This window comes from Paroedura picta, chromosome 14, assembly GCF_049243985.1.
Source record: "Paroedura picta isolate Pp20150507F chromosome 14, Ppicta_v3.0, whole genome shotgun sequence".
NCBI classification, from domain to species: domain Eukaryota; kingdom Metazoa; phylum Chordata; class Lepidosauria; order Squamata; family Gekkonidae; genus Paroedura; species Paroedura picta.
Genome location: NC_135382.1, coordinates 30,266,982 through 30,285,534, shown reverse-complemented (window position 1 = coordinate 30,285,534; position 18,553 = coordinate 30,266,982). Strand labels below are relative to the sequence as shown.

General features: G+C 49.5%; 2 protein-coding genes across 4 annotated transcripts; one reads left to right on the top strand and one right to left on the bottom strand.

The window, feature by feature from the left end:
* Positions 1–380: 380 nt before the first annotated feature.
* Positions 381–11,705, bottom strand: LOC143823746 (uncharacterized). Of its 2 annotated transcripts, none has more exons than XM_077310327.1 (7): positions 11,621–11,705; positions 7,167–7,268; positions 5,138–6,124; positions 4,180–4,395; positions 2,692–2,904; positions 1,235–1,452; positions 381–1,114 (listed from the first exon to the last, which is right to left on the bottom strand). In XM_077310327.1, exons 1-7 carry the CDS (start codon positions 11,645–11,647, stop codon positions 946–948), a joined length of 1,932 nt encoding a protein of 643 aa, XP_077166442.1. In that variant the 5' UTR covers positions 11,648–11,705; the 3' UTR covers positions 381–945. The 2 variants fall into 2 exon arrangements, with proteins under 2 accessions (XP_077166442.1, XP_077166443.1); XM_077310328.1 differs by having other exon boundaries at positions 2,692–2,838.
* Positions 11,706–11,797: 92 nt separating this feature from the next.
* Positions 11,798–17,699, top strand: TMEM208 (transmembrane protein 208). 2 transcript variants are annotated; one of them, XM_077310267.1, is made up of 6 exons: positions 11,798–11,915; positions 12,983–13,078; positions 14,307–14,366; positions 15,211–15,347; positions 15,901–15,985; positions 17,190–17,699. In XM_077310267.1, exons 1-6 carry the CDS (start codon positions 11,910–11,912, stop codon positions 17,325–17,327), a joined length of 522 nt encoding a protein of 173 aa, XP_077166382.1. In that variant the 5' UTR covers positions 11,798–11,909; the 3' UTR covers positions 17,328–17,699. The 2 variants fall into 2 exon arrangements, with proteins under 2 accessions (XP_077166382.1, XP_077166383.1); XM_077310268.1 differs by lacking the exon at positions 11,798–11,915 and adding an exon at positions 11,944–12,012.
* Positions 17,700–18,553: the final 854 nt, after the last annotated feature.

Here is an 18,553-nt window from a genome sequence, read left to right as displayed (position 1 = left end):
TGGGTGATAGATTCCTATATGGACATGTTGACCTCCCAATGGCCAATGATGGGTCTAGAGGGGGTGGGAAGGGGAGGGGTCCTGGGAAGGTGTGTCCGCAGCTCTGCTTCCCAGCCATATTCTGCATGATCACGCTTTCAGGGGTTTCATAAGGGTACGAAAGTTGAGAGAGGCTGTTTTAAAGAGCGGAGCAGGAGGCCACCCTCTCTGCTGCCCTGTTGCTTTTGAGATGTTCTGGAATATCAAAAGTGGCTTGCTCTGAGATTTGCAGGGTGGGCTGGGCTGCTGCTTCCGAAGTCCCCAGAGAGAGAGAAAGAGAGGGACTTGTAGGTTTGTTAGGTAGCGTGATGTTTCGTAGGCCGTTTTGCGTCTTAAAAGCCAACTGGAAACAAAAGGTGTGCTAGAGTCCTTTATTAGAGCACCTTGGCGTGGCACGTTCTCTTGGAAAAAGAGGATTGGAGGCTGGCTCCCTCGCCCAATCAGCCTCAGTTATGCTCTCGAAGAGGCAGCAGGGGGCGGGGACAGAGAACACCTGAAAGAGGAAGCCCTCCTGGCAGGATCCCGCAGGCGGCTGCTGCTTGGTGGCTGCATCAGGTGTTGCAGGAATAGCAGCTTCCTCTGTTTCCATTGGTGCAGGAAATGTCCTGCTGCAGATGCTGGCTGGGGTCAAGCAAGCCACTCCCGCTCCCTATGGGCACGTGTGGGATAGGCAGCCCTGCTCAGTAGGGCAAGGTGTGTATGGGGGGGGAGGGACAGAGGCTGGCTTACATTGCCTCAGACAGGCAGTGGTGCGGCTGTGCTTAACGGCAGTGACCCGGCCTGCTTCGGCCGCCCTGTTCCTTTTGCGGCGTTACCACCCCGGCCCAGAGCATGGGGCAATGAGCCGACCAGGCGGGACCTGTTTTCCCAGGGGGCCTGCCCTGCTTCAGGCCCACGGCGTCTTTTTCAGAGGGTGACGGAAAGGTCTGCTCCGCCTACGAACCGGGAGTGGATGTTCATCTGCAGCGGGAGGCGAGACTGGAAGAGCTCGACGTCGGCCATGCTAATCCTGCCGCACATAGAAACGTCCAGGCACTTCAGTTGCCGGCACTCCCGGCCGAGGGCCCGCAGGGTCCTGGCAAGGGAAAACCCCGTCAGGCGTCGGCCGTCCACCCCACCCTTGATGACAGGGGCTGGTCTTCGTCCCGAGACTCTTTCCTTCCCCCTGCTGGCCTTTGGACGCCCCGATACTTACAGCGGGGTGAGCTGGTTGCAGCCGGAGAGGACGAGGTGCTGCAGCCTGGGCAAGCTGCCGGCGGCCTCCGCGAACCCTTTGTCGGTTAGGTTCACGCAGTGGCTTAGCGAAACGTGCTCCAGGCTGCGGCAGTGACGGGCGACGGCAGTGAGGCTTGTGTCTGTCAGGTTGGGCACCAGGTTAAGGGACAGGCGGCGGAGCTCGGGGAAACGGATGACCTGGGGGAGGAGAATGACAATAAGCTGCTGCAGGAGGAAAGGAGTCTTGGGTGGGGGGGGGCCAGGAGTGGCCAAAGGAACCCCTGCCTCTGAGACCCCCTTCCACATTTCCAGCATTCCCACAAATCATAGAATCATAGAGTTGGAAGGGGCCACACAGGCCCACCTAGTCCAACCCCCTGCTCAACGCAGGATCATAGAATCATAGAGTTGGAAGGGGCCACACAGGCCACCTAGTCCAACCCCCTGCTCAACGCAGGATCATAGAATCATAGAGTTGGAAGGGGCCACACAGGCCCACCTAGTCCAACCCCCTGCTCAACGCAGGATCAGCCCAAATGAACGAGGCACACTGAGCATTTTTACACGCAAGCCAGCAGGGAGAAGGGGAGATACGGGTTCTGTTATATTAACAAACGGGTGTATTTCTGGAGAGGCGTCTCCGGATGCTGAGCTATATATGGAGAACGGAAGCATAGGAGACCTTCCAGACTGTACCCCTAGAAACTGCAGGCTGGGTGCTGTCTTGAGGACACCCTATCAATTTAGAACAACCTCCCCTCCCTGCAAGTGCATCAGGGAGAAGGTCAGGTTAGAACCTGCCCCGCTAGCTTTGGAAGGGGCAGGGATGCTCTTCTGCACTCAGGCTGCCGTCCTAAGGGCTGGACTGTCGCCATTCCAAATATCTAATACAGCGCGACAGGTCTCCGTGTTAGCATCGCTGTGACCCTTCCCATCTTCTTCTCGAGGCCCCATGCCAGGCTTTGCATAACCTTGAGGACTAGAAGCTTTGCATTTCCCGTTCCGTCTTTCCTGCTGAGATTCCCAGAACCACAAGGGCCAGAGGGCTGGCGTTTTGAGCTCTCTCCGCCTTGCCGCCACCGCCTGCAGACCTAGCGGGGTCAGTTTCCTTGCATCTTTTTTTGGGTACCTTCTGCCCGCCTCCTTGGGGCTCCCCTCTTGTGCTTCCTGTGCCAGCGATGAACTTTCCACCTACATATCAGTGTCCTTCGCGTTCCTCCACCACCCACTTTTCGTAACCAAAACCCTTCATCTGAACCGCCTTACTCTTCGGCTGCTGTACCCCAGGTAAGTTATTGCAAAGCCCTGATAACTTCCCCCTCCTTGCCCACATCCTCCCTCATGCAAATCTCTGTGGGGGCCCCATCTCTCCTGTCTCCTCCGCACCATGCGCTTTGTACAGCGCCTGGCAGAGAGTGGCAGTCCTGATGCCCCAACCTTCGCGATGCTCGTGTCCGTCAGCTTCCCGCAGGCTGTCAAGTCCAGCTCTTGCAGGCGGGTCAGCGCGTTCAAGGAGGCCGGGTGCTTCTGCGGGCCCTCCTGCTTCGTGAGGTCGACGAGGATTGGGGCCCCTTGCTCCAAATCCTGTGGAGGCGGCAGGAAGAATCCCATGTTCCCAAAATTCCTGCTGAACTTCGGGCCAGCGTCCTTCTATCAAAACAGAACGGAGGCGTTAACAGAGACGAGGACCGTTCTGCCTCCCTTCCGCTGGAAGAGTAGAAGAAAACTGCAAAGGGGAGAAAGATTTGAAAAGACGAGGAGAAAGAAAGGCCAAACTGAAAAATAATTAGGATCCTAACGGTTGGGTGTCTGTACAATAGGAATGATAAAATGATGCAAACGTTTATTGTGTGCAACATATAAAATTTGTAAAAATACGCAAAGCCCATCGGCTATTCTTAGAAAAACATAATGTGTACTGTACAGTAGTAAACTTTAGACCTAACATGTTTCCGCCTAAATTCTGCTTATGGATACTCATAATATTCCAGTAGAAAGTACATAAAGGAGCCGATATAATCAACCAAGTTTAAAAACTTATTTTTTAGGGTAACAAAACCAACGGAGATGGAGCCGACAGAAAATGCCCCCTTGTCAGATAATGACCTCCTCCTCTCAAGCTGTTCGGAGGCAGGCCTGCCTTCATGGCATTTTCTAGCATCTCCATTGATTTTAAAAAATAAAACTTGGTCCATTATCCTGGCTGCTTTATGTTCTTTCTACTGAATCGCTGTGTGTGTCCCTAATTAAACCTCTGACAGAAGACCCAATTTGGGTCGAAATGCGCTTTATAAATTTTGTCAGTTGTGTCCAATAAATGTTTATATAATTTTATTATTCATATATGGCACAGGCACCCAGCCTTTAGGATCCTGACCAACTGAGGCCGTTTTACAGCTAGGTCTTTTTGCATTGCTGTTGTTGTTCTGCTGGTAGATCAGATTGCGGCCGAGGGCATGCTGGGGAAGACCAGGGCAAAAGGGCACACTCTGCGACTGCCTTGACAGAAGGGCGATCAAAGCTGGGATGTGCCCAAAGGCTTCCTTAAGCGTCTCCGGAAATGGATGAAAACAAAGCAAGGAACGTTTTTTTAGAGGGGGAAAGATTCCTGGAAGGAGCATTCTTATCTCTGACAAATCTCCTTGACTTGTTTCTCCAAAAAAGGAAACATGAGTCAGATCCCCGGCTGCCAAGTGCAGACTATCCCGCTCTGGCCAGCTCCCCAGCGTCTCAGGCTGAGTTCCTTCCGGCCACCTCTACTCGGTCCCTTGAATTGTAGATGCCAGGCATCAAGCCGGGATCACCCGTGTGCTACAGCAGAGGACCACAGCCCTAACTCATATTGAAACTGGGCGAGGGAAAATACAATTTTTTTGCATATGCCAGTGCTTTTGTGTGTGGGGGGAGTGAGGGGGATTCTCTCACCTCCTCGGAGTGATCCCGTGCCTCTCTGGGCTGCTCCACCCCCAGCAGGCCCCAATCCGTCAGCTCCTTGCACCAGGCCAAGCGCAAGACAGTCAAGTTCAAGAGATGTGTCGAGATGGCTTGGAGGCTTTGGTTGGTGAGGGCCGTACAGGAGGAGAGGTCCAAAACCCGAAGGCTTCGGCTTAGCGCTCCTGCCAGCAAGGTGACGGAGCTGTCCTACGAGAGGCAGGAGGGAAAAGGTGACGTGTTTCTCTCTAGCAACCGCTGCCACTTTTTTCTTTTTTTTCTTTGGTCAATTGGCCTTTTCTCGTGGAGGCTCAAGGTAGATGCCAGATTTGTAAAACCCACGCAACGGAGACAAGCATGTCACACTGGATAGTACTGTTGGGGAATTACAAACTAAACCAGGGCACCGGAGCCGATTAGCTAAAGTAGAACATTTCAACGTCTGATGCACTGTTGTTTTATTTTGTGTCTGCGCTGAATTGGCTCGAGACCTTCAGTGAGAAGAGCGTAATAATAAAGGGAAGGAAGCCGAAGCGCATAGAAACTACATAGCAGTGAGGGAAAGGAACGGCTTTGAGTCCTAGAATTCTGGTTTAAACTCCCACTCTGAGCCCTGCCTATTTTGCCAGACTGGCCTTATTGAGATGTTTTTGTCCGGCCTCTGTCAATGGCCAGGGTGGGGCGGCATTTGCGGTAAGGTTTAGAAGCCTGCTGCTAAGATGTAAATGCACGTAACGTTGAAAAACAAAAAAACCTTCATATTTGGAGAACATCTGCCACCCTCTGCAGAGAGGTGGCATTTCAAAGAATGGCAGCATATCTGAAACATGGATGGAAGACTGCTGCCCCCACCCCCTTTCAACCGTCACCCCCTTGCCTTTTATTTAAAGATGCATAACGTTAAGACGCAGATAGAAGGAGGGCAGCCTTGGAAGCAGCCCTGGAGACTTACTCTAAGCAAAGTGCAAAAGGCGACGTTCAACGAGACCAACTGAGGCCGTCCCTCGATAGCCCCGATGGCTTTCACCAGCTCGCTGGAGCTCACGAGGCTGCATTCGGACACATTCAGGGTTTGGAGGTGCCTTAGGCGCGACAGGCCCTGGAAGCCAGCATCTGTGACCCGTGGGAGCTTTTCCAGCCTCAGGCACCGAAGGTCCGGCAGGCGGGAGGAGAGGGCTAAGATGGCCCGGTTGGTCAGCTCAGAACAGCCGCTGAGGTCCAGCACGGTCAAGCGGGGCTGATGTTGACACAATACACTGACAGCCTCGTCGGAGAGGTCCTGGCAGCCCTGGAACACCCCCTCGTGCAGGCACAGGTTCTCCACCTGGGCCAGGGTCTTCATGGCCTGGCTGGAGATGCTGGTGCCACTCAGGTCCAAAGCCTTCACGCTGCCAGCCCGCTCTGCAAGGAAGCGCAGGAGGTTGCGGAAAGACAGGAGGGCCGAGGAGCTGTAATCCCGGGAGCCGTGGTACACGTCAAACTCAAAAGTGATGTGGCATCGGGCGAGGGACAGCCTGGACAGCCGGGGCGTGCACCTGGTCAAGCGGTTGAAGGTGAGGTCGGACAGGTAGCGCACACCGGACAGGTTGAGGTCCTGCAGGTTGCCCAGGGCCTTCTGCGTTCGGAGGAAAGTCTCCTGTTTGGAGAGCAGAGTCCCCGGCATGAAGAGGCTGTTGCAGGTGCTCAGATCCAAGGCGGTCAGGCAAGGGCAGGCAAGAAGGAGCTCCTCGAAGCAGGCCTCTGAGATGCTGCTGCCCCGCAGGCACAGGTGGCGCAGGTGGGAACCCAGGTAGCCAGCCACGTACTTGATGACATCTCGGGAAGTGGAGGAGCTGTCCAGGTTTGTTAGCCGGATGCTGCAAATCCGTCTCTGGGAGAGGCTTTTGATGGTCCCGAGTGAGGTGGAGGAAGCTGGGATGTTGTAGACGATGCTCTCCTCCTGGGGAAAAGAACAAGTGCAATTAGATGGCAAAAAAGAGACAGAGTGAGGCGGACAGAGAATTATGGTGGTGACTGTGCTGCTCGCTGCCAGTATGTCAGGGTAATGCTGCTCCCCTGACCCACTGTGGGGGCAGATTGAGAGCTTGGGGGAGCCAGGTTAGAATCTCTGCTCTGCTGTGACAGGTCCTGGGGAGACCTCAGGCCTGTCGCTCCGCCGCACCTGCTGGGCATGGTGAGCGATGCGACGATAACATGGAGGAAGAGGTTATGGTCTTGTGAGCCATCTTGAGTCCCCAGTTTTTAAGAGCCTGGAAGAAATTGGGAGTTTTATCCTCAGAATCAGGGGTAGTCAAACTGTGGACCTCTAGATGTCCATGGACTACAATTCCCAGGAGCCCCTGCCAGCGAATGCTGGCAGGGGCTCCTGGGAATTGTAGTCCATGGACATCTGGAGGGCCGCAGTTTGACGACCCCTGCTCAGAATGGTACAAACCAGAACTCCTCAGCCTTTTTTTAGCCTATGGGGATCTTTGGAAGTCCTCCACGGTGTAGTAGGCACAGACACAAAATGGCTGCCACAGGAGGCAGAACCCGCCACAAAATGGCCACCCTTCAGTCTCGTACTGAAGATCCTTGTGTTTTGGTGGCAGCTGCTGCTAAAGCCATGTTAAAAAAAAAAATCTGCAGACCCAATAAAGCCTCCAGCGGCCAATCCGAAGTTAGTCCAAAACCTCACATGGCTCCTTTCACTTTCTAAAAATGCTTGGTGGGTACCTGAAAAAGTGTCAATGGACACTACAGCACCCACCGGCACTGTTTTGGGGTCCCCTGGTATAAGCAGATTCTATCCCGCCACCCATCAGAAGCCATAGCATGGGGAGAGAAGGGGGCAGCCTGAAATCCCAAATGCCCTCCAGGTATATGGCCACATTCTGGATGCCTCCCCAAGATCCATCGGTTGCACCATTGTATGTGGGGAGTCGGGGGAACTGCCTGGCCCTGGTTTTAAATGCCACGGAGGGGAGGGGGGGAAGGCTCACCTGCCGCAGAGAGTCCCGGGCTGCAAAGTACCAGCTTCGGTTCACCAGAGAGGCCTCTTTTCTGTCCGGGATAGGCAGGAAGCTCAGGATGTGAGTGATCACCTGTCAGGAAGAAACCAAAAACTGCCAAGACTGCCTTTTTGCTCCCCAGCAGGCTGAAAGCTCACCCCCCAGTAGCGATTTCCTTTCCTGAAAACTGAATAGGTTAGTTTGCCATCTAGTCGCAGCTGACTTACGGTGACCGCTTAGAGGTTTGCCATGGCTGCCCCTTCCTCGTGGCCATGGAATTCCTTGTCAGTCTCCCATCCATGCTGCTCGTCCAGCAGCATTGTCTCAGCTTCGCTGGCTTCAGATTGGAGACTGGCTCAGGTTTGAGAGTGTGCTATTAAGCGTTAAAGCCCTAAATGGTCTGGGCTTGGCATGTGTATCTATGGGACCACCTCTTCCATCATGCACCCCTCCCCCCAAAGCATTAAGGACACCTAACCAAAACCTGCTCAGGATCCCTGGCCCAAAAGAAGTGAGATTGACCATGATCAGACCCACGGACTTCTCGACCTTGGCCCCAGCCTGCTAGAAAGCTCTGCCGAAAGAGATCGGGGCCCTTCAGGATCTTAACCAGTTCTGCCAGGCCTGCAAGACAGAACTGTTCCACCAGGCTTATGGTTGAAGCCCAAATTAGACCATCAAGAAGTGCCAGCTTCTGTGCTGAAACTGAGAAAAGATCGGCCCTCCAAGGACATCTTGACCCCCCAAGGCCAAAGCATGCTGTAGGCTAGTGTATGATATAAGGTTTTAATGCCAATCTGTTTTATTATTAAGTTGGTGTTTTAAGCCATATTGTTACCAACCCTTACCTATCCAGGAAGGGCAGGGTACCGAAATATTTATTGTATTTATTTATCTAAATACTAAGGACAACCCGAAATCAGGCCTGTCTGAGGTATCCATGTCCGGGCATGAGCAGGTTTGCTTGCCACTAAGTAGAAGATTCACTATTTTGTAGTGTAAATGCCATGGGGACAAGGAACTGCCAGACAGAACTCCTGCATAAGGATATTACAGTTCTTAAATGAATGGTTGGCAGTTCGCGGGTGGAAAAATATTGTTCTACGGAACAGAAATCTTCATGCAGCTGGGTTGATAGGACCAAAAATACTGGCGACTGACCCAGTGCTGAAATGATTACAGAGCCTGCTGTATCTTATTTATAATTCTTCATCTCATATCTCCCTGCCCCCTATTAAAGCAAACACGCACAGGCCCTAAACTGATTTGATGCGCTTGATAGGAGGCAGCAGGCTCCGTCTGCAGAGACCGGAATTGTAGCCAAGATCATGCATATTAAACTCAAATTTCATTTCAAATGATCTGTGACTCATGGCAACTCATACTGGAACGAATGCTCTTCTGCTTTAAGGCGCCACCGGACTTCTGCTTCATCGGTTTAAAGAGGGCGTTTTGTACAACTGCAATGTAACTTTTTTCAGCCCCAGATCTAATATGACTTTTAAGCCCTCTGAAAAAAGGTATTGATTTCTAAGCAAGTTGCTTGTCCAGCAGCTTGCCAAGAGAAAATGGAACGATAGATTGTGTTTTCCAAAGTGAGTGAAATGCTGGAAATTGGACTCTGGCATGGTGTGTGGCTTGTTGCAGGAGCCTGTGGGCAGAACAGCTGTGTGCAAGAAGAGGTGTACTCCACATACCTTGCACACCCTCGGTAGATTTGTCTAAAGAGAGTCTATAACTATAGTTTATTCTACGGTCCAACACTAAAGCAAACACATTAGCAGTTCTCCTCCACCCTTCCCCTAACGACCTCATGGCAGCTTGTATAAGTTGTCCCGTCCTCCGTTTTCTCCTTGCAACACCCCTGCGAGGTAGGTTAGGGGAACAAAAGAGGGTGGAAGTTTCAAAGGTCCCAGTTAGCTTTGTGGCTTGGAGGGCTGAATCTGGGGCCAGTGCTCTAACCACTCCACCACAGGGCATGTTGGCTCAAGGGCAAGCAGAATATTTACTACACCAAAGTCCAGCATGCTATCTTGCTATTGGCCCCCACAATTTGGAAAAACAGGAATTGATTAGGGGCTGGAAGCGTTTGGAAACACTAATGCTTTTGTCCTAACCAGATGAAAAACCCAGGTGTTGATGATCCTGGTCAAAAAAGCAGATATGATAGGGCAGAATTACAGGATTGTAAAAAGCAATTAATGATTAAAGGGAGTTCTTGATAAGCAACATTATCTGTGAGTTATAGTTCCAATGGATCTTGCCACCCCTCCTCACCAGAACACAAAGAAGTGGAGCCTAAGTTCATTTTATGTCTACCATTTCCTCCTCCATACAAGGAAACTCATCTAGACATGGCTACAAATCCAATCTTTTCTTAAGCCACTTTCAATTCAAACCGATAGAATCATAGAGTTGGAAGGGGCCAGACAGACCATTTAGTCCAACCCCCTGCTCAATGGAAGATCAGCCTAAAGCATTAGGCTGAGAGAGAATGCCCCAGGCAACTGGGTGGGTTTCACGGGGAGTGGACATTTGGACTTGGTCTTCCCAGGTCTAGTCCACCATGATAAATACAACTCACAGCTCCCCCCCCCCCACTACACCCCATTTTCAGAGACAGGAGTTCAGCCTCAGTCCATGTATCCTAACAGAGGAGAATGCCATTGAGCATGGCACCCTCATGTCAATTAGAAGAAGAAGAGTTGGTTCTTATATGCTGCTTTTCTCTACCCGAAGGAGTCCCCAAACAACTTACAGTCGCCTTCCTTTTCCTCTCCCCACAACAGACACCCTGTGAGGTGGGTGAGGCTGAGAGAGCCCTGATATTACTGCTTGGTCAGAACAGTTTTATCAGTGCCGTGGCGAGCCCAAGGTCACCCAGCTGGCTGCATTTGGGGGAGCGCAGAATCGAACCCAGCATGCCAGATTAGAAATCCGCACTCCTAACCACTACACCAAACTGGCACCCATATACCTTGAACTAAGGATCTAGGGCTTGGTGCCCCCAAACCAGCCTCATGCACATTTCGACTGGATCTTTTTCTAGCTCTCAGAATCCTTTCCAGCCAAGGTGCTCAAAATCTCATTAACCCCTCAAACCCAGGAAGTTTCCTTTTGCAGCTGGCATCAAGTACCTTGGAATTATTATTATTTATTCAATTTGTTAACCGCTGGTTTTGGACTGGCTGGCTCACGGTGGTTTACAGTCAAAAACAAAATACAAAAAAAAAATACAGACATTACACTAATTACAATAAAAGACAGTGAAATCCTGTAGCCGTTGACCCTCCTACCAAAATTCCCATACCCACTCAACAGCCCCTCCCCTCTAGGTTCCCCCAAACACAAGATAATGTTTGTGCAAACATTTTAAGCTTTAGCTCCAGCAAAATCCTGGGATCTTTCATACAGATAGTTTCTAAATGCAAATGGGAGATTGCCAGGGGTCAGTTCCAAACTTACTGGGGGAGGGGGTACAACATTCTGCAACTTGCAGGACGTGACACAGACTTGCCATGCTTCCAGCTTGACAAACCGGTTTTATGGGGACTTTCTAAGAAAAATTTCCAGCCGCCTTATGTATGACCAGAAAGGCAAGATAGAACATTGGGGGGCAGGGAGGGGGGGGGGTGGAGAAAACCGTAAGGCACTCTCTTCCTTTCCATCTTCATGTGGCCTTCTCTTCCCCTTTCAAACCCCTTGCTTCCCGAAAGGTGGCCGCTGTCCAGCGCGGTCCTTAAAACAATCAGGTAGCACTCAAGGAGAGAGGGCAAAGGGAAGCACAGCCCGGCCTATGAGGGAGGAAAGCAAAGCGCACTCATCCCATTGGTGCTGATGTGTGCCAACCAGCTCGTTCTGCCCCTTTTGAAGTTTAAAGGGGGATTTCAATGTGCAGGGCTTTTGCTTGCACGTGTGCACGAAACAACTGCAGAGCATCCCTAGCTGCAGTCACCCAGGAGGAAGCCCTCCCGAACCTCATCGCTTCTGCTGTGTAATCGAGGCTGCAGCTGCGATCGGATCCGCTTGCGAGGTGCCGGAGGGGGCAAAGACAGAGGAGAGGGCAAAGGAGGAAAAAGGAAACGGGAGCTGGAAATCGCAGCCAAGTTGCGCTTGGACAAAAGAAAACGCCGTGAGGTCACCTGCAGCGCAATTTACTAATCAATATCAATATACATATATACACACACAAACACGTATACATACACACACTCACATATATATATAAATATACAAACATGCACACACATATCCCGTCCTTCCTCCTGACTCAAGGCAGGCAAGCCCCCCCCCCCAAGAAAAACACACGCACAATCCAAGTGACACGTGTTTGAAAGCACATCTGCACACAAGAACACGTGTCGACTCAAGATCTGAAGCGCTGCCCACCCTGGCAGCCCCTGCAGGGTCTCCTCCATGCTCCTCCTCTCCCCAGGCGTCCCTACCTCCACCGGCAGCTCCCCCATCGCCATCCCCGCCCGCAGCTCAGCCAAGCCGGGCTCCGACTGCGACCAGCCTCCCCAACGGCTTGGCCACGCCCCCTCGGCTCCGCCCCTCCGTCTCCCCGCCTCCGCTTCTCGAATCCCTATGACGACGGCGCGAGGCACCTTGGGAACTGTGGTCCTCTGCGGCAGCACTCTTGCCCCGCGCGATGACGTAATTTACCTGCGCCGGAAGTCTGGCTATGCTGAGGTGGTGGGGTGCTGCCTATTTAGGACAGGCTGTGGAGCTGTCATGGCGGTGAGCGGGGCGTTCGTGTTGGCCTGGAAGGGGGGAATGGCGGCCACTTTTCTTCCCTGTGTCCTTGCTGGTGTGAATGTAGAACTCCCCGGTGAAGGTGCCTTAGGAATAGCTTGGGAGGAGTCTACCCGCGTTGGGAAACTGCCTCTTCGATTTCGCTTGAGCTGCGGGGCTGCAGGTGTTTTGCGTATGGAAGGCGCCAAGTTTAGGCCTCGGCGTCTCCAGTGAAGAGCTGTCTCCATGGGCTCCTGGAGAGCTGCTGCTAGTTAGAGAGTGCCGATCTTGATAGCCTGACTCAGCAGGAAGCAGTCCCTTGTCTGTGTGACAGCGTGTCTTTGCCTTGAGGAGTAGCCTGATGGCACAGAAGAGGAGGGAAAGGAAAAGGGGTCTTGTGGCCGCAGATTCACGGTACAACCAGAGGCACTGAATATCAGTGCTGTGAGGCAATATGGGGCGGGAGGCGTTTATGTCCTGCCAATTGCCCCCTGCCCCCCCCCCCCCAGGGTAGCTGGACTAGGTGAATCCAGTAGGGCATGTATGTTTTTGGAGCCTACGTTTTGGGGGGCTGGAACCCACTTCTGCTGAAACATGAGGTTAGTCTTCAGTAGATCTGTTTGCAGCTATGAGTAACGGCCACTGTGCTGCCTGAAGCTATTATGAAAAATTCTTAGTGAATAATACAATCCTGCACTGTCTTCTTAAAACTTCTCAAGGCAAGTTGGCTATATTGATTTGTTGACTTGAAAATTCACTTTGTGTTACTGATGAAGTTGATGTATCAGTGCAAGCTATAATCTGGTAGGTGATTTTCTTACTTGGTTGGCAGCCAGTACTAGATCCCATCACCCTAGTGCTAATCCAGGGCCAAAGGAATGAATACCTGTGTGCTTCTATGGCAAGCTTTAAGGCCTCTTATGATGTTACTTGTTTAGTGGTGGTTTGCTGTACTTGAGGGTGGTTAGAATCCTGTACAGAACTTGGGTTTGTTCCCAGATTCAGAAAAATGACCCTTCCTGGGCTGAATAACAGAATGGGTGTATTAATTGTTCCTCTCTGTTTCTTTCTAGCCAAAGGGAAAGGTGGGAACCAAAGGTAAAAAGCAGATATTTGAAGAAAACAAGGATACTCTGAAGTTCTATCTGAGGATTATCTTGGGGGCAAATGTAAGTTTGCAGGGCTTTGCATGAGTTCGATGAATGATGAGTCCTGCTCGGTAGCAAAATAACTTTTGTTTTGAGGAGCTTTGGCTTTAATTTTCTTGTCCTAAATCTATAAACAAACAAAAAGAGATCTCCTGTACTGAAAACCGGCCTGTAAAAATCTGATTGGATACATAAACTGGATACATATATGTCCACAACATATTTCAAAATTTATCTTGTATGGAGTGTTATTTATTTATTTATTATTTATTTAGATTTTAATACCGCCCTTCCCTACGGCTCTGGGCGGTTTACATAAAATATTTTAGAACATTTACATAGAACAATATCAATATAACAACAACAATAACATACCAACTAGAACAACATTTCAACAACAATAACTTTGCCACTCCCTCGGTAGGTTCAACCTCTCAGTCTGAGGGAGTTAGAAAGCAAATGTGAAAAACATACCAATCAATACAGAAGGGAAATAGTTAAGTTATAGCAGTCAACAGATATCAGAATATTGCATAGATCAATGGGCTTGGTCTCCTGTTACAGAATGACTTAATTATGAAAACAATAGGATATTTTAATGGATGCTGCCCATAGTGGAGGACTGCAGGCTCTGTGCTTTACTGAAGCTTCAGAGCATTCACTTTATTGTTGTATTGCTTCTGCCAGATCAGAAATGGTGGATCATTTAATGCTTTCCACAAGCAGGGAATTATATCTGATGCACAAAGAGATACCATAACTTGGAAGCCCTGCATTATTGCAGAGTGTTCTGGGGTGTCATTTCTTACTTTGCCAGAGTCATTTCTGCTGCGTCTTAGCAACTTTTAACATTCCAAAAGTGTAATGAGGTACCCCTTCTATCTCAGTGATCTCTGGGTCAAAGTAAAGGGGTTTGAAGCAGTCTATCCTATTCATTTAGATTCATGTGAGATTTAAGGTTTTTTTTTTCATTCCAAGAAATGTTAAAGTTCTTTGTTGGTTCTTATCACCTGCTATGGAGTGGTGGCTATGAGAGCAAGATAAAAGCTGAGAAATTCCTGATTCAGATCGCTCTGCTCTCAATTCAACTAGGTAACCTTAAGGAACTCACTTTTTCTCGGCTTCTGATGAGAACACTGGCCTACCTCAAAGGCTGTTGTAAGATAAAATATGTGAAGCACTTGAAACATTCAAAAGCACTTTATAAATACTGTTGTATTATTTCTCACTTTGTTTCCCTTAATTACAGGCCATTTATGGAATTGTAAACGTTGTCATCTTCTACTCAGCGGCCACGCTCTGGACTTGGGTGAGTATTGTACGGCCAAGAGTATAAATGCCATGGGACAGAGATGGATTAGTTTTGCTTATGCTGTTGAGTCAGTCTTTCTCAGCTTCTTTACCATTAAGAAACCCTACAAGTGGTACAATCGTGCAGAATACGGTTGGGAAGCATAGCGATGTACACACCCACCCGGGGCCCTTCCTACCCCCTCCAGGCCCATCCCAGAGTTTTATGAAAGCCTGTAATAAGTACTGAATAGATTGGTAAGTAAATAGTTGTTTCCTGAGAGAAAGGGATGTCCAGGTCATGACCAGGTGGTTCCACGGCCACATCTTATCCTGCTAGAGGGAATCCTCATCAGCCTGCTTTAGATGCTGGCACTCTACCATTCCTGTTCGGAGTACTACATAATTTAGGCCACTCTGTGCTTGTTTGTATTTGAAGCAGGAACAGTATAACTAGCTTTTCTGCTGCAAGTGTAGACCTCTGTAGCTGCCTTACACAGAGTCAAACCACTGATCTGTTTAGTTCATTAATACTGTGGACTGTGATTGGTGGCAGTTCTCCAATGTCACGAGTAGAGAGAAGCTTTTCCCAAACTCTCCTACCAGAGATCTTTTAACTGGAGGTGCCAGAGATTGAACTGTCCATGTGTAAAGCAGGTGCTCTGTCACTCAGACTCTGTCGCTGAGCTTCTCCCTCTTATGCCTTTATAACGTGAGGAGGGGAAGGTGGCAGACCTGTCTCTCAATTACTGCTGGGCTCTGGCATTTGGAGGCTCCTCTCTTTTGTTTGGGATCTGAGAATCTTGGGAGGGAAGGGATCCACAGATGCTTCCCTGGCTGATCTCTCCGTGCTCTCATTCCAGATTGCGTTTGTCTTCAGCATGCTGATCTACGGAGCCAGTTACCGCTCCATGAGCTCCATGGCAAAGCCAACCTTTGCGGACGACGGCAGCCTTGCCGACGGTGGGATTGACCTGAATATGGAGCAGGGGATGGCAGAGTGAGTGTCTACACCCCACAAATCCAGGTGAGCAGGACCTGCTGCCTGAACGCATGCACAGATCCGTGCTCGAATTCTAGGATGCTCCTACATTAATCCAGGCCCAGGGGAACTTTCCTCTGCAAGGAGTTATAAAAATGGCGACTGAAGGGGGCTGATGCAAAAGAAAGGTGGGGCTGGGCCCCCCTTGCAATTCGAGCACTGACTCAGATCTCCAGAGCCCAGCAGGGAATCATGTAAAGATACTAAGGCTTTTGTGGAGTCAGGTGTCATTTACCAGAGTGTCTCTTCCCATATTGGGGAGAATATTCTTCCTTCCACTTTGTGGGCTCTGAACTTTGGGGGGGAGGGGGCTGTACTCAGTTTCCTTCATTCCTCCGCCTAACTTCCCCTCCCCCCTACCCACATACTTTCCCACAGCAGGGTTGCTCTCCTGTAATTCTTCTGTTAGTCATTGAGTTTCTCTGAATGAAAGAAGGTTGGGCAGTTCAGAGACAGACGAGGCTATTCTGAATCCTGTGCTGATACAGCCAACCTTTTCCTTGGTCTGCAGGCACCTGAAGGATGTGATCCTGCTCACAGCCATAGTCCAGGTTCTCAGCTGTCTTTCTCCCTACGTGTGGTACTTCTGGCTCTTGGTAAGTCTTGCCGTTTTACTTCCTGTTTCTCTCCCCCCCACCCCCCAGTGTGTGCACTTGTTGCTGTCCCTTATTGCCTTTGCTGAGCTGTTTGAGCTGAGTCATGCCGTGTTTTATTCAATGTGGTGTAGTTCAAGCACAACCAATATTGTGTTATTCAGTGCAAGAGGATGAGGGTTGGGGATGGAGGCTCCTGGGCAGTTTCCCATTTCTGCCTCAGGTTCTCTGCATTCCTAGTTTTCATTCAAAAAGAGTCTTTAGCCCATTTAGTTCCAGAGATAGGCGTTTCCATATATACACAAAGGGACTAGAGAATGACTTAATAAAATAATGAAACTTGAAAATACTGGCAAGGATCAATATTTGGGTGTAATGGTACATCAATTGTGCACGACTAAGTCACCAATTTTAAAACAAGAAAACCCTGTGCAGGAGGGAGAGGAAATAAAGGGGGGGGGAAGTGGCTCCTGTGTGGGTGGAACCAGGCCAAATCCAAACTGCTTCATCCATGGAGCATCTAGTAAAGCACTGGATGTATGTCATCTGGAAATGTTCTTATGACGTTAAGTAATTATTATCTGAGATTGCACATTCTCTTAATTTACTTTTTTATTACTGATTTTAAATGTTTTAAATCCTTTTATATTTTCCTTTTGGATTGTAATGGCCTATGGCTATATGCAATAAAATCTGACTTGACTTGAACTAGTAAAGCAGCTTTGAGAAGGACTGGATAGAACCTGGGAAGATCCCAGGAAAATACATGACTATACCACACTCTGATGGCGAAGAAGGGTAAAAAAAAACAACAACCCTGCTTCACAACAGGATCGGACTTAGAGCAGTTAACCTACGTGAAAATTCTGTTATTCCGTGCAGTGAATAAACTTTCTTTGGACTGTAAATGGCCTGGTGTGTGTGGCTTCCCCTGCAGATCACTAGGATCCATCCCACTGTCCTATAGAGACTTAACGGCAAATAATGAGTACCAAATGTTCAATTTGAGACCTGAATTCCCCATTTAAACAGCAATTTTGCCAGGAGGCCTTCAAGTTTTGAGATTGGAATCAAATACAAACAAGTGGGGTAAACTCAACAAACTTTTCTTTTCTTTTTTTTTTAGCCAATGCTTAACTGTGCCTTTTGCTAATAGGTTGTCACGTCCTTAGCTGGTCAGTAACCGGTTCGTGTTTGTTTTTTGCAGGCTCCTGGACGGGCACTTTACCTTCTCTGGGTTAACATCTTAGGGCCTTGGCTCACCACAGACTCCTCGGCTGCCAACCCCGAGCCCAACGAGAAGAAACAGCGCCGGCAAGAGCGGCGACAGATGAAGCGCTTCTAGCAGTGCTCCTGGGAGTAGATCTAGAACGCCACCCGCCGTCTCTGAGTGGCTGTTCATCAGGGATGCAAATTTCTTTTTATTTTTAACCAATCAGAAAACATCAGGGGCTACTTCTCTCTCTCTCATTTCCCCCCTTCCCCTTTGGCAATCGCGCTGCGCTTGAAGGCTTCAGAGATGGTTCTGGACGATTTTAGGCGTGTCACCAGGCAGATACCTTGGCCTTCCTCTGCCTTACGGAACAGGGCGGGAACCTTTTGTGGGAGCAGAAGTGTGTAAATAATCTTATAAAAGTGACGCTGAACTACGCATCAGGAGATGGAGGCATTGCAGAGCTCAACGGAATGGTATATTAAAAGAAATGGTTTCAATCTATATTGTAGTGCATACGGTTGGTGTTGATGTTAGACTGTTCCTGTTCGTTTGCCAGATCGCTCTGGGCAGGTCGGTTAAGCCAAAACACAAAACAAGCAATAATCTCAAACAGTGAAAACAATCATGAGATGCAGAGGTCGTTGAAGGACAAAGCCGTTGGAATGACCAAGATGAAGGTGGCCACAGGGATTGTGAGGGGCTTTCCCTTTTCACTCCGGCTTTTCCTTAAATGGCCAAGTCATAAAAATGGGAGGAGAGGTGCCCTTGACCCCACTAGACAGGCTATGCTGGAGCTTGTGGGACTGACTTGGACAAAGGTCACTTCAGATGGGGACTGCTGGATGGAGGGGAATGGAAGACCACCCCCAAAAGTTCCTAAGTGTGCCTGAAATCCCATTGGCAGAAAAACCCCATAATAATAATTATTATTATATAGAACTATGGTAAAAGCAACTACTGATAACGAAAAGAGCAATGCAACAATAAATACCAGTTATTTAACTAGCTTGTAAATACTAATAAGTACAGATTAGTATCATTGTAAGAACTAAATGTACAACATCTATACCACCTCATGCAGGGTAAAAGATTGAGAAGCTTGCCAAAAGAAAGCCAGTGTGAAGCAGGGGTTCAAGTATTGGACTAGGATCTGGAAGACCCAGGTTCAGATCCCCACTCATGGTCTCATAACTCCTCGCCTTAAAAAGGTTTCTTGGAAGTAGTAGAAAACCCCTGAGCCAACTTTTTTGAACCTGTAAAGCCTTTGGCATTCTGACATTAGTGCAGTGGGAGCAGAATGGCACCAACAGGAGTGACGGCCCCGTGGCCGAGACAGGGTCTGTTTGTGCCTAGCG